The sequence below is a fragment of the Miscanthus floridulus genome, chromosome 2 (genome assembly GCF_019320115.1).
Source record: "Miscanthus floridulus cultivar M001 chromosome 2, ASM1932011v1, whole genome shotgun sequence".
Lineage (NCBI taxonomy): Eukaryota > Viridiplantae > Streptophyta > Magnoliopsida > Poales > Poaceae > Miscanthus > Miscanthus floridulus.
In genome coordinates this window covers 19,833,898-19,849,770 of record NC_089581.1, presented here as the reverse complement: position 1 = coordinate 19,849,770, position 15,873 = coordinate 19,833,898, and the positions used below count along the sequence as shown (strand labels likewise).

The 15,873-nt window shown below is 44.9% G+C and overlaps 2 protein-coding genes across 2 annotated transcripts; both read right to left on the bottom strand.

Annotated features, from left to right (window-relative positions):
* Nucleotides 1-10,584: 10,584 nt before the first annotated feature.
* Nucleotides 10,585-13,450, bottom strand: LOC136538124 (uncharacterized). Its single transcript, XM_066530100.1, has 4 exons — nt 12,730-13,450; nt 12,509-12,634; nt 11,260-12,077; nt 10,585-11,169 (listed from the first exon to the last, which is right to left on the bottom strand). Exons 1-4 carry the CDS (start codon nt 13,382-13,384, stop codon nt 10,585-10,587), a joined length of 2,184 nt encoding a protein of 727 aa, XP_066386197.1. The 5' UTR covers nt 13,385-13,450.
* A 34-nt stretch (nt 13,451-13,484) lies between these two features.
* On the bottom strand, nt 13,485-15,765 carry LOC136538122 (uncharacterized). Its single transcript, XM_066530099.1, has 4 exons — nt 15,722-15,765; nt 15,372-15,567; nt 15,207-15,293; nt 13,485-13,871 (listed from the first exon to the last, which is right to left on the bottom strand). The coding sequence occupies exons 2-4, from the start codon at nt 15,555-15,557 to the stop codon at nt 13,734-13,736; spliced, it is 411 nt and encodes a 136-aa protein (XP_066386196.1). The 5' UTR covers nt 15,558-15,567; nt 15,722-15,765; the 3' UTR covers nt 13,485-13,733.
* Between the last annotated feature and the right edge of the window lie 108 nt (nt 15,766-15,873).

Sequence of the window (15,873 nt, the reverse complement as noted above, 5' to 3'; positions counted from 1 at the left end):
ACCTCCTCGATGAGGCGCCTAGTGAACTCTAGCAAGAGGGCGGCTGTGTCGTTCCTGACCTAGAACCAATGCGAATGCCACCCCTTGTTGGAGGTCGACAGATGCATCGGCGGGTACTTGTTGACCCGGTTGTTGCGGAGCTGGATTTCGGCGCATCCCATCGGCATGTTCAGCTCTTGCCTCTTCTCTCACTTCTTTAGGAGGGTGACGACGAAGAAATACCACCATAGGTCGAAGTGGGGACTAATCCCCAGGAACCCCTCACACAGGGTGACAAACACCGTAATGTGCTGGATCCCATTGGGATTAAGGTGCTGTAGCTCCACCTTGTAGTAATGCAATAAACCCCGAAGGAACTTGTTGATGAGGACATCACTACTTCTCGCATACAAGCCAAGTAGAGGAGGAGGTCTAGCATGGGTATCCAATTCATCTTTTTCATGGTGGAAGCCAAGTCCAACTCAAGTTTGAGTCCGGCTCGGACTCTAGGACTAGTCTACCTTAAACTGGTCACCCAGGACGCATTCAGACTCCGTTTTTTATGATCCATATATGGTTGGAAATATAATTTGATAAGGAAGCCAATCCAAGTGGTTTCACATCAAAAGACCTTTGGAATCAACAGGAATCATCAAAACAAGTCAGCATCCAGAATCTGCTAGGGTGCTGCGACACCGTCTTTTGGTCAGTTGGACCGTGTATCGTGTTTGAGCCCATTAGGGGGTGCATCCAGGGGGGTGACGCCCAAGACTCTATAAATAGCAGTCATCGCTCTCCTTAGAGTTTGGGTTTTGTTTAGTTCTTAATTTTCTCATAAAACAGACATCGTTTTACTGCAACTATGCCGCCAATGCTGCTTGCTGTGAACCAAGGCTCCAGTTCTTGATCTTGTTCGCCTGTGGCGATTAGTCCTTTAGAATAAAGACTTAAACTCCTTCTTGATTTCATAAGCCTCATATTTATTTATAATTTTAGATTGTGTTCATCCTGTTCTTACTTGTGTTCTCGATTCGCTTGTAGGAAAGCCTTCTCGGCGAGGTCAATCGCGTTCGCGTGGTTGATAACCAACGGAGCAGTGGTGTAACGGTTGCGGGGGTCCAAATCAAACTTGATTCGAAGTCTAGATCATGAACGTCGAGTCTCCACTAATCAATGCTACTATACCTTTCGGAAGATCAGGCCTTGTCTACATTAAGTGGTATCAGAGACCTTGTTGCCCGTTAGGTATAACTTTATTTCCCCCTTTAGATTATTACTGTTTTTGTATTACCTATAGTCTACAAAAAGCCAAAAAAAATATACATCGTCACATATTCCCTGTCCTATAGCCTCATTGTGTCATGTAATTTCATCTCTGTTTTATGTTGTTGAGTTTGTGCCCTAGGTCAAGTTCTTGTTGCTGGTTTTAGATCGTTTTTTAGTCCAGTTTGTGTTTTCCCCTTTATTTTTCATCATAATCCGTGAACATCTCCAAGTCTTGTTGAGTTTCCTTTGTATTCATCAAACCCTAGTCTACGCCATCTTATTTGTTACACTTGTCTTCACTGTTTCCATCAAATCCTTGCTGCCGTGATCAATTTTGCGCGCATTGTTCCTGTTTTGTCCTCTAATTCGGAGTCCGTTCTTAAAACTGGTCTGGTTTTCGCATACGAACTCGGATTTCGACGTTCCATATATCAAAATCGATTAGAAATTTTTTTTGGATCCATCCATCCCCCATTTTATCAAGGTCGGAGATTTTTATTTTGGTCAAAAAGTGGTCACAAGATCCTCTTTTCGTGGTCATAAGGTTTTTGTCGATTTTGAGCACGTCTTCTGGAAATTCCACAGGCCACGTCTTTCACTTGTTTAAGCTCATATTTTCTGTGGTTACTTCTTTTGTGCTCCTAAGTGAAGAAAAAATATCAAAAAATAAAAAGAAAAAGTTAAAATTTCTCAAAAAAACAACGACAGCCCAAAAATAGAAAAAAGGGGCAAAAGTAGAACAATATCTAGAGAGGCATATAGAGAGCACCATTTAAGCTGTGTTTGCGTGTGCTGATTTCTACCTTGTTCTTAATCATATTCTTGCTGTCACATCACTTTATACATCTGGTACTTGAAATATGAGTAGACCAGCAACTAAGACAAGTACTTGAAATACTTATTCAGCTTTGCTATTCAGTTGTGAATTTTGTTATTTCTTGCTACTATATTGTGCCTGTCCAAGCTCCACTTTCTTCTAACCAGGTACAGGTTTGCCTTACAACTGTTACACTCAAGCTACAACGGTATCACAGTCACTGACCGATTGCACCGCCTGTTGCTTTGGTAAGAACACTTGTAAGACCATGGTAAGACGCTTGAGAATTGAGTATCTTATTTTTCCTTGTCCATAACCTAAGTAGTTGATAGGGATAATACTATTTATGTTGTCTTTTTCTTTCTACTAACCATGTTAGGAAAAGCTGGAGGTAGCGGCCAAGGAAACGAGGACGCACCTATAGATTTTAATGACTGTGTTTTTAAGAATGAGCTTCGTGCCGTTCTTGATGACAAGTTCAAGGAGATCCTTCAACAAATCACCAATTTGGCTAAGAGGATTGAAGATGTTGAACAACGACATCCTAAACCACGTCCTGAAGATGATGATGATGATCTCTCTGAGGAGGACGATGGCGACGCGGAGGCTGAAGCCGAAACTCAACGACGTGCTGAGGATGCACGTAACCGTAATCGGTTGAACTTTAACCGACGCGGTATGGGAGGTAACAACCAAGGTAATAATGATCCTTTCTCTAAAACCAAGTTTAAGATACCTCCTTTTTCTGGTTCTACTGATCTTGAAGCATATTTAGATTGGGAGATGTCTGTAGACAAAAAATTTAGCTCCCATTAAGTACCTGAAGAATATAGAGTTAGACTTGCTACTAGTGAGTTTATTAGTTTTGCTCTTTTCTGGTGGAATGATATTTGCAATAATGCTAATACTAATGCTCAAATACCTCAAACCTGGACTGTACTTAAACGATGAATAAAATCGAGATTTGTTCCTCCATACTATTAGCGTGATCTGCGATTAAAATAGCAATGTTTAAATCAAGGTAGTAAAACTGTTGAGGAATATTATCAGAAGCTTTTAATTGGTCTAGCACGTAGTAACATACAAGAGGATGATATGGATAAGTGTTCTAGATTTTTTGGAGGTTTACGTCGTGAAATACAGGATGTTCTTGACTATAAAGAATGGACTAGATTTTCCCAATTATATCATTATGCTATTAAAGCTGAAAGGGAAGTACAGGGATGACAACCTAGGCGTTCCACGACTCCATCCGTGACTCCATCTCCATCCATTCCTTCATGTCCAACCGAGGTGAGTAAATTCTCTAATGTGCAGACACCACCAGCGCCTGTAAAGAAGAGTTCTCCTATCACACCTCCTTCCAGTGGATCTGCTACACCTTCCTCTAGCAGCTCTTCTAAAGTTGTGTGCCACTGCTGCAATGGCATGGGACATATTGCTAAAGAATGCCCCAGCAAACACACATATATTACTACTGATGATGGTGGGTATGCTAGTGCTAGTGATGAAGAGAATGAATTTGCACTTGCAACTGATCTTTATGCAGATAAATTTGCGGATAGTACTGATGATCCCGATGAGGTAATTGATAGTGTGGCATGCACTGTAGACTACAAATCAATCCATGTTCAGCATGTTTTAAGTACACAAGTTGAGCCAGTAGACAAGCTACAACGCCATAATTTGTTTTAAATGTTCCTCATTATCAATAATTTTCGTGTTCGTGCTATAATTGATGGAGGGAGCAGCAATAACCTGGTAAGTTCTGAGCTTGTCAAGACTCTTGGTTTATCTACATGTGCTCTTCCACATTCATACCATGTTCAGTGGTTGAACAATAGTGGTAAGGTAAAGGTAACACAATCTGCTCGTGTGTATTTTTCTATCGGGTCATACCATGATTATGCTGATTTTGATGTCGTGCCTATGCAAGCTTGTTCACTTTTGTTAGGCCACCCTTGGCAATATGATAATAATGCTCTACATCATGGTAGGTAAAATAGATATACTTTTATATTCAAGGGAAAGACCATTGCTTTACTTCCTTTAACTCCTACTAAAATTGTGCAATATGAAAAGAAACGTGCTGAAAAGAAAAAGAAAGGCCATGATAAAGACTTTAGCAAACCAACAAATGAACCATCAAGTAACATAAAAGAAGTTTTATTTGCTCTTAAATTTGTTCTTGCTGATCATGATGAACCATGTTATGCTCTAACTTGTACATCGTCTATATGTCCACTTGGTCCTACTCCTAGTGCTATGCCTCTTGTTGGTACTAACCTTTTACAGAAGAAGGAGGATGAATTCCCAACAGGGAAGCCACCATGGCAACCGCCTTTGTGAAGGATGGGGCGCCAAGATGAACGTCTTTTTTTGGAACTATCGTTGCTGTCATCCAATGGAGGAGACGATCTACTTCAGTCGAGGACGACTTCAATTAAAGAAAGGAAGGATGATGAGGACATCACTACTTCATCACATACAAGCCAAGTAGAGGAGGAGGTCCAGCATGGGCGTCCAATTCATCTTTTTCATGGTGGAAGCCCAGTCCAACTCAAGTTCGAGTCCGGCTCGGACTCTAGGACCAGTCTGCCTTAAACTGGTCACCCAGGACGCATCTAGACTCCGTTTTCGATGATCCATATATGGTTGGAAAGCTAATTTGATAAGGAAGCCAATCCAAGTTGTTTCACATCAAAAGACCTTTGGAATCAACAGGAATTATCAAAACAAGTCAGTATCTAGAATCTGCTAGGGTGCTACGACACCGTCTTTTGGTCTGTTGGACCATGTATCGTGTTTGGGCCCATTAGGGGGCACATCTAGGGGGGGTGAGCCCAAGACTCTATAAATAGCAGCCGTCGCTCTCCTTAGGGTTTGGGTTTGTTTAGTTCTTGATTTCCTCGTGAAACAGACATCGTTTTGCTGTAACTGTGCCGCCAAGGCTACTTGCTGTGAACCAGGGCCCCAGTTCTTGATCTTGTTCGCCTGTGGCGATTAGTCCTTTCGAATAAAAACTTAAACTCCTTCTTGATTTCATAAGCCTCATATTTATTTGCAATTTCAGATTGCGTTCATCCCGTTCTTGCTTGTGTTCTCGATTCGCTTGTAGGAAAGCCTTCTCGGCGAGGTCAATCGTGTTCGCGTGGTTGATAACCAATAGAGCAGTGGTGTAACGGTTGTGGAGGTCTAAATCAAACTTGGTTCGAAGCCTAGATCATGAACGTTGAGTCTCCACCAATTGATGCTACCATACCTTTCAGAAGATCGGGCCTTGTCTACATTACTTGTGGGCGGAGGTGGCAAATCCTTGCTCGTGGAAAGTGAGCGAAGAACACAACGTAGCCTTCGAGCGGTAACGATGCGTCCTCATTGCCGAGTAGCCGCCACTCCTTGGCGGCAATCCATGCGCAAAGAAGGCCGCGGTGAACGAGGCCCTCTAGGCGCTGGAGGGTGATATCAGATCTGCACCATGGCTCCATCGAACGATTAGGGTGGGTGGATGCGAACTTAACGGCGGCTGAGATGCGGATGCGGGAGGCTTAGGTGATTGACGGCGGAGGTTATAGATGCAAAGGCAAGGAGGCAATGTATGAAACCCTGGGGGCGAACCCTTTGGTTTTATAGGGGCGACGGATGCGAGGAAGGCAACCGTCTACCTAGATCTTTGTGCCTGCCACGATTCGCCACCATGTCACCATGCAAGATATGCGCCCCCAATCCCTATCCTTTCCCTCCAAAGTCGCACCGGATGTTTCGCCTCCCCAGGTAGACCAGGACTCTTTACTGGCAAAAGGATACGAGTCAAAAAGCGTTCCTCCAGCACGGCTAGGCCCAGGAGTTTTAGGGATGGCCCATCAACGGTTTTGACGGCCGTCCGAAGGCACCCTTACGACAAAAGGATGGGCCCACGATTGGCCAAAACTTAGGCGCACAAACTTCATGAGAGTCTTGGTCCACGATCGAGTCTCAGCCGTGTTGACTCTGACTAGATCCCCGCGAACGGGATGTCAGGATCTGAATTGAATTATTCGGATAACAAACCATCGAATTTCATAGCTATACTCGCGAAGGGTCCGAATCACCCCCGGATGATTCTGTCCGAATCACCCGGGGGCTCAGGGGCTACAGCCGATGGGTGCGCTCGCGCGCACCCTCTAGCAAGACGAATCACCCCCCGGGCGATTATGTCCGAATCACTTGAGGGCTCGGGGGCTACACCCATCGGTTACGCTCGCGCGCACCCTCTGGCAAGACGAATCACCCCTCGGGCCATTATGTCTGAATCACCCCGGGGCTCGAGGGCTACTTTCACGGACCAAATACTGGGATACCCAAAGAGGAGGAGCTAACAACCATCAAACGTTGATGTTTTCGAACAGGCAAGAACACGACTACACCTCTTGTCCGATGACCGAGGGTTAACTCCGCCTCGTCCGACCCCCAAAAGCTGGCTTCGCCTCGCCCGACGTCTAGGGGCAGACTCTGCCATACCCGACGTCTAGGGGCTGGCTCCACCTCACCCGATGTCTGGGGATAGACTCCGCCTCGGTTGGCTCCGCCTCGCCCGACGTCCGGGGGCTGGCTCCACCTCGCCCAACGTCTGGGGGCTGGCTCCGTCTCACCCGACGTCTGAGGGCAGACTCCACCTCGCCCGACGTCTGGGGGCTGGCTCCGCCTTGCCCGACGTCTGAGGGCAGACTTCACCTCGCCCAACGTCTAGGGGTAGACTCCGCCTTGCCTGACGTCCGGGGGTTGGCTCCGCCTCGCCCGACGTTCGGGGGCTGGCTCCGTCTCGCCCGACGTCTGAGGGTATACTCCGCCTTGCCCGACGTCTGAGGGCAAACTCCGCCTCGCCCGACGTCTGCACGCTGCTCCTTTATAACTACGCGCGCAGACAAGACAAGACACCCAAGTCAATCGCAATACCAAGGACCATACCATGCACGCCTGTAGGAAAGTACCGACAGTATATGACGAGATGGGTGCTTTAAGGCCCTTCCAGGCATGTCAGAGCCTGAACAGTGTTGTGGGCGCTGACATATATTTTACAGTGTTGTGGGCGCCGCCATTGGCCCTCGGGCGCGGATACTAACAGAACCATACGACAACCACTACGGTCCAAATGGAGACTCGCGTCCTCTAAAGTGACGGACATGCAGTCACTGCGCCGCTCGCTCCTCGTGGGGTTGTGGATCGACACCCCGGTCCATCGTGCCGCCCGTCGAGGCAGAACGGGACGTGACCACTTGTTGATCAAGCCAGAGCATGGCATCATCAACAGACAGACTCTTAGCATGGAGCTATCCCTAGCACCGTCTGCTATGTCAGCAGGGCTGGTTTGGAGGAAAAGGAAGATCCGACACCTTCGAAGGACTTTCTTGGCCTCTGGTTTTTCTCCTTTCTCCATCTGTAATCTCTGCTTCCCCTTGGTCTATAAAAGGGAATGCAGGTCACCCCACTAAACGGACCGATCAAGAGAACACACCACGTATCACATAACACACAGCTGAGCATCATCCAAGCTCTCAGCACCCGTTCGATCCTTCCATCAGAGACTTAGGACTTGTCCCTCTCTCGTCCGTTTGTAACCCCTATTACGAACCTTTCAGTGCTAATAACACAAGCAGCAGCCGCAAACTGGACGTAGGGACATTCTGCCTGAACCAGTATAAACCTTGTGTCTTTTAGCACACCATCCAGACCCAACGCGCAATAAATACAAATTTACTCGTTGGTGTTTACTCGAAACACCGACAATAGTGTTGTTTTAATTCAATTATGCTTGAGAGAGTATAAACTTACAATGCTGTTTTCAGCAGATTGTCACTACTTTTGCTAAGACCCGAAAGTTGAGTGGAAGAGAATGCTGAAGATCACTCAAGGCTCTGGCTGGTAGATGGAAATCATGTACGTTCTCGATATAGCTGATATGTGAATCATATTTTTAAGAGTATTATCACTGACCTTTATGGTTGAGGAAGTGTTTTGTTATTTAGACCGCATGGCGCCATTCCAATTTTTGATAGTCTTTTTGAACGAAATTATGATTTATGATAGCATCTAAGGAAACTTTTAACGACGCATGTTTTAGGTTAGTCTTAGTTGTGAGTTTTATGGCGTTGTTACCAAGATTGTCACATCAGTTTTTGTGTTAGTGTAACTGTGATTACAGGTTTTATCGAGATGAAACTCTCTAGGGCATGTTTGGAACGCAGGAATTTCACAGGAATCCCACAGGAATTTCACAGGAATCAGTTTAATTTCACAGGAAAAACGTAGGAATAGAAAAAAAATCCCGCATTCCAAACAGACCCTTATCTTTCTTCGCAATTAACTTGATCATGTGTCAGGGTATTAAATACAATGAGACTCAGATAAAACTTCCACTGAGACTAGCCTTATAAAATATATTAAATTTTAACTGCCATTGCATCATTTGTCTCTGCACGTGACTGATATGAATGTGTGATTCCTGTTAGAACAAGGTTTCTCCACTTACCGCTACTGGTTCAATAATATAATTTCTCCTGCATGTTCACTGTTCAGTCTCCCACTAGACCAGTTTATCTGTATTTGCCTAGAAGACCAACATAAGTATGTAACCTTGGGAGTTGGGAATACACCATTTTCTAAATTCTGATGCATTACGATGATCTAGTGCATCTGATGATCATGTTTCACACTTCCAAGAATTTTATGCACTCTGTAGAATTTTATAGTAATGTCGTCCTTGATTACTTGTGTGCAGTATGCACTCTGTAGAATTTGAGGTTGAACCCTGTCCCCTCCTCCCCCCACCCCACCCCACCCCACCCCAACATATGCAGCACCAAATCCAATATATAAAAGGTGGACTAGATCTTCAGACGCATTGGTAACAAATGAAATGACAGCACATCAAACTCTTTGCCGATTACTCCCTCCGTCCCGAATTAATCGGACATCTAGCGTTCAAATTTTTTCCAACATTAATCGGTCACATAGGCCTGAAGCCTTGAAACCTGGCGCACGTATGCAGCCCGTCCCAGAGTACGGAGTACGGAGTACATATTATTTTATTTGCTATTTTCGTGGACCGTCTGCAACCATGGTAAAAAAAAAAAAGAAAACCCGATGGGGCTCTCTAGATTGCTCTCGTCCACTCGTTGCCGTTCCCCACCGAGCCTCATCTGTGCAAGCGTCGAGCGGACGCCTCCCTCCGTCCCCTTTCGCACACCCCACACCAACAGCAAGATCGATCTTTCCCTTCTGTTCCAAATCTCGCCCCCTGCGTAGGCATGGCTGCAGACGGCAGAATGCGCCGCCGTAGCCGGCGGATGCGTGAAGGTAGCAAGATGGCTAGTGCCGGCGGTGCTGACCTGATGAAGCCTCGACGTGGGATCCGCTGCCTCCTGAAGTCTGGCCGCGGCAGCGACAACTCTGGTGACCGCGGGATTCCAACACCCGCCAGCGCTAGTGGGAACGTCGGCCACATCATCAAGCCAGGCGCCGTCGAATCAGAGGTCAAGCCAAGCAGCGCCGACTCAACTGAGGAGGTGTGGATCTACGTACGCGGGTGTCGAATCAAGAGGTCTGGCCTACGCTTCAACTCACAGGGCGACGTCTATGTCCCTGACTCCGAAGATGATGAGTCCGGCGTAGATCTGGCCCCTGCTGTGGCCGCGAACGGGGCTGCCGGCGCAGATCTGGCCCCTGCGGTTGCCGCGGATGGGGCTGCTGGCGTGCAGCTGGCCCCTACGGTGGCCGTAGACGGGGCTGCCGCCGTGGAGATGAACCTGGAGGTAGCTGCACGCCTGGGCAAAAAGGTGCTTGGCGAGGACCTGCACCCAGAGGTGGCTGCGCGCCTGGCCGAGGTGCTTTCTAGGATTGAACCTTTCTGCCATGAATGGTTCATCGACGCGTACAAGGTTATGGTGCCTCTATTCTTCACCCCCGCCCCCTAGTTTATTTGCTGCTAAGTATAAATTGAAATCGTCTTGATGCGAGTAGATGATGTGCTTTTGGTGTCGTTATGAACTGATGTTTGTGCGATGAAGTGTACGCTATCACTTTGTATAGCTCAAGTGATTTTGTGTACTAGCTGTAGGTTGTCACTTCCTGTACATGACGACCTTTTGGTCCCATGATGAACTACTGTTAGTGTAATTATGAAGTGTGCTTTGTGTGATCAACTGATAATTAATGTACATGTGTGATGCTGACTGCTTATGTTCTGTGATGATGTTAATAAGTCTTCATACAACTGAACTTAGGAGCTCTTAGGCAATTTTGCTACCACCATTGTTAGTTGGTAATTTTGCATTGCGGTTTGTGACTACTCTGGTTTCATAGTAGTGGCACAAGGACACATGATTAGCATAAACAACCACACATTATACGGTTTGCAAATTGAAAGCACTACCACCCATGAGTAACATGAGCAAGGACTCATGCTTTATTTATAGCATTAGCACACATGGTTAGCACTGTATTAGGCTCCCAAAATTCCCAATATCACAGCATACATGATATAATTAGTTTCCCAATAATGCCAACACATCCTCATATAGCTGCCGATCACAACCAAGGCTTGTAGGCAGCATGCCTAATGCCTCTAGCTGATCTTTGTCAATGTGAGGAATCTTGTATTTGTTTCCTCCACCATCTTTCATCACCTCAATCAAACACCCTTGTAGTGTCAGGAACACCCTGTTCAAAGTGTTTGGATTATAATTTTCAAACTCATTTTGTACGTTCGCAATCAGGTCATCCAAGTTCCTAGAGATCCTGTCATAGGTTAAGGATTGGAGAGAATTAAAGAACCCTAGGTCTAGCACATTCAAATCTGGTGAATTGGCAGGTTGGTTGACGAGTCGTATGTCTAGCCCAGTATGTCTTACAGTAGCAGCAAATTCTTCATCATTTACTGGCACATGTGAAGGGGCATTATCTTGCTGAATATAAATAGTTTTTCCTGCATATTCCCGTGGCCACCGTCGAACAATAGCGTCCAGAACTTTACCGATCAGATATGACCTCATAGTAGTCCGATCTACCTTGATAGGTTTGGTAACTTCGGCCCCCCTTCCTCTATTACGACGACTTCTTCTTGCTTGTTCCTATAGTAAATGAAACCAAGTAAGGATTACAAATTTGTAGCACAAAAACCTATGGAAGAAAGTGAAACAAGTGTATGTAATATGTTGTACCTTTCTAACAAATGGCCACACTCCTAGCTTCCCATCAAAAATACAATTACCTGCATCATCATATATTGGTCTGCCTACTGTTGACAAGAACATTACCTTGCTAATGCGATTCTTGTTGTGTACAGTCCTGTGTGGATCCTCCTCCTCGGGAAGCATATAATACTTGATGTACTTGGATGTGGTGTTGAACCACTTCTCGTCCATGTGGATGATGTTGTGCATTTCAATGAACTTGGGTTCATTTGGCAGTGTTCGGCGATCTAACATGGAAAGACACCATCGTAGCCTGTCTTTCTTGTTATCTTCCATCAACAAAGGCTTTAGTGTGCTAGAGTGGCGTCGTAGTAGGCCGTCCTTGAACCATCTATGCAGGGTGCTCTTCTTTACACCAATAGCATTAGCTAGAGATCGTATAGTCCTCCTCCTATGCAAGGGAACTCTAAGAACATCTGATAGATCAATTTGTATCCTTTTGCGGCCACAATTCTTCCTCCGTGATCTAACATCTACTGGTCTGCCTTGTGCACGGCACTGCTTGACTCTTCGCCAAACACGACGCACTTGATACCTACTGACCTGAAACATATGAGCTACTACATTCGTAGCGTTCTTTTTTAATTTTCCACGATTACTTCTCTCAAGCAATGCTTCATATATTTGTTGTCTTTCAGTGTCTGTCAGATTTCTGAACTTGTGTGAATCATTTGCGTTTGTATGTTCATCTTCTTCAACATCTGAGTCCTCCAACTCCTCCTCATCGAAGACTATGTCCACAGCATTAGCGTACACACCATAGTCGTGCACATCGTCGATCATATCTGGAAAAAAAGTGTGAGATATCAGTAGCAAAATGTTTTTTTTTCCAGATTTTGCGAAAAAAACATGCTGAAATTTGTTGCTAAAAACAGGTGAGGCAGCAGTACCCCTTCATTGTTTATAAACTGCTTGAAATAGTGTAGGAAAGTTGTTGCTGTTGTGGGGAATTAAAAATGGTTTCTATTATATGTGCTTGCTTTACCAGTAACATAGTATTGTTGATTTTTCACTCAAGATGCATTGTCTTTCTCAAGAAAAAGGGGGTGTTCGGCTGGTACACTCGGGCATTGCTTGAAATAGTCTACGAAAGTTGTTGCTAATGTGGGCAATTAGATTGTTTCGAACTTTTGAGGGGTTACATGTAGATGTCAACCTAGTGAGTCGATATGATCATTGAAATAGTTACAAAAAAACAAGTTCCATTGAGGCTTACTGTTCATTTGTTGCAGCTCATTTTGGTGATCAGCAGCTTCTAAGTTGAGGTCAAAATCATCGTGTACATGTGGAGCATCAAAGTTGAAATCTCCATCTTGTTGATGGTCGTCCTCAACAGCAAAAACTGCAATAGGGTGGGACATACAACTTTAAGTAATACAGAAAGTTATTTTTACACAGTACACTTTGTTTTAGTAAAGAAAGTAAGAGAAACATTACCTTCATGAGATTCTTCTTGTTGCCCCTCACAAACATGAATATTGAGGTCTATAGCATGCACACCATCATGTTGTTCTTTCTGGAGATAGTGGGACTGACCTTTGAGTGGATGCACTTGTGCTTCTTTGATGGGATGAAATTGATCTCCTTCATCATCAGCAGGCTGTTGATTTAGGTCTGGTAAGGGCTCTTCACTTCCTTCCTGTGGTACTTTGTTTAGATCTATGGCCATGGTTGAAGATGAAAGTGTCCTGCAGGCTATGGAGGGCTCTTCACTTTCTTCACCTGGTACTGTATTTAGATCAATGGCCATGGTTGAAGATGGACCTCTCCTGCATGCTATAGAGATTGGCACATTTGGGTTCTGGATGGCTTGCGTTGGGTTCATCAGGAGCATGTGAGCATGTGAAGCCATTTTATAGTGGGGCAGTGGCGCCAAGTTTGCTGATTCAAATTTTGGATGTGCAGGCGCAATGGCGCAAGTGCTAGAAGTTTCTGTAATAGCGTCTGAGTGCTTATTCGTGGACACGTGTTGTGTTATTGTAGCTATTCCTTCTCTCTGTGAAATTCTTTGCCACGTTTGTTTTGTGTCAGATTTTGTACTGCAAGTGTACAGAGTAATCATGTTCTGCCTATTCAGTGATTCACAGCTCATCTTTATAGGGGCAGTATAGTAATTTCACAGCCGTACTAAGTTTACCACTTCAATCCCAAACGTCCAATTAATTCGGGACTGAGGGAGTATTTTTCTGGGAACAGCTGGACAGCTGGTGCATTGATCTTCTTGAAATACACATGCATGGTGCATCCGAGCTCATGCAGTGATGGCCACTGATGGGCATGTATGAAATGAAGTGTTCTGGTCAATGAGAGCACGCATTTCACATTCTGCTCCACCAAAGGATTCCATTACGCAGATTACAAAAACTAAAATGTTCGACTGAGAACCTAAGACCTGCAGTCAGTAAAAACCTTCTAGCCTTAGTAAAGAAGCGTGGTGTAAATCATCTTTTCCTCTTGCCATGCATCTTCGATTCACTCTTTGGTTTATCACTTGCCGATGACTTGGGTGCAATTGCCGAGCTCCAGAGTGCTCTCTCAACATCTGAGGGTGTGAAGCTTTCTTCTCCTATGCTCAGTTCCTTCAGGATCAACATAATATCAGCCAAATAGCAATCAAGTACTGTGTATGCAAATACAAATTGTTCTTTTTATTCAATGCTCGGCTGATTTTTATATGAACCTGAAATCTATATTTGAAATGGCACCTGCAACCTATGAGCATCTCCAATAGTTACTAAAAATCAATGAGTTTTCCAAGGTTGCTAAAAAAAGTTAGGAGCACATTTGTTAGGTTTCTCCAACCGTTTCCAAAATCTCGGTCCTAAAAGATAGAAAATAATTTTGCATTAGGAATCCCAGACTATTTTCAAATCTCCCAACCACTTTTATACTTTTGTTTCTCTCTAGTATATTTGCATTGGGAACCTTGTCCTTACTCTCTATTTTTCTCCACGTCCTTCCACCTCCATATTGGCTGATTGATAAGCACCCTATATTTCCGCACTATTAGATCGACTTTCTCAAGTGCGGAAAGATTGAGAGTTCAGATAAGGAGTTGTTGGAGAACAGTTCAATCTTGCCAAAAGGTCAAGATTGGGAGTGAGTTTTGGGAACTCTTGGAGATGCTCTAATTGAACTAGCGTCATATAGGCCAAAGTTAGCACTGCAGAGGTTGCAAAGTTTCAACATGCAAACTGTAAAATGCTTTACAACTGTTGCCCTAGTGTGCCATCTGGAGCCTGGAATGGAAAGAGAAGCAGGTGAAAAATTGTCAGAGTGTCTTGGTGCATGATCTTCAAATTTACCAGCATACACCTCAAGTTTAATGCTAGCATTTGCAGAAGGGTTGTTAAATTGCAGAACTGTGCTGTTATTCATACAGGGAAATCGGGATCCTTTCTAGTAATAGCCCTTTAATGTAGAAATCCATGTTTTACAACAGTCCAATAATTACATTTCAAGCCTTAAAGAAGCACAATGAGCTCTTCCAATTTGTCCAGGCTGAAAGGGTTGCACAAAATTCTGCACTAAGTTAGCTATATTTAAGGTAACCTGCTTAAAAATTTCCACTTTGGTACACGGATTCTGATACTTTTTAGCTTTGGCAAAACTAAACAATGATCACTGCTTTCTTTGTTCCAAATTATAAGACGTTTTGACTTTTGTAGATACATTGTTTTTACTATGCATCTAGACATACGTACGTAGAAAAGGCCAAAACGTCTTATAATTTGGAATGCAGTATAACATAAACAAAGCATTAATCAGCTGCAAACTGCAGCCACCCGAGCACCTGACTCAAAACCGTAAGATTAGATTTAGTTGCACTGAATACTTCAGACGACCAGAAGATGTAGCTAGCTTTGCAAACATTGTTAGCAATTTGCCATCCGTCTCAAATGCAGAAGCCATACCTTCGCTTTTGCCTGCAATTTGTCAGCAAATGCAAGGTACTGCTTCAGAGTGTACTCCTTTGCATTGCCTAAGGCTGCTAGCATCGCCTACACAAGATCCGATCAAGGTCACAGCACTACATCGCAGTCACCAGACGCAGAAACGTACAAGACACCAAGGTTCACCTCGTCAGACATGAACGGTGCGACATCAGGTGCATACGCAGCGAGCACGGCGGACGCAGTGGCAGGTCCGACTCCCTTGAGCACGGTGAGCTCGGTGATGGCCCTTCTGAGGTCGGGCAAAGCCGCGAACGCCTTGCGCGACGCCGACTCCACCACGGCGTCGTCCAAGCCCTTGACGAAGTCCATTAGCCTCGGTCTGGCAACAAGAACCCAATCTTAATCGAATCGGTAGCATACTTGTGAACAAATTTCAGCAACACAAGGCCCGGACCACGCTCTAGGATCCAAAAGTTGAAGCACGGAAGAAGCTAGCAACAGCATGATAGTTGAAGAAAGCCAGACGGACTGACCTCCACTTGCCGCGTGAGAGCTTCCACTAGAGGAGGCGCACCAGCTCGGGCTTGGCGGCAGGGGTAAAATCGGAAAGCTGTTGGATGCAGGGGTAAAATCGGAAAGCTGCAAAACTCGACCCACTTGAGGTTGAGAGGGTTTCTTCTCCTCG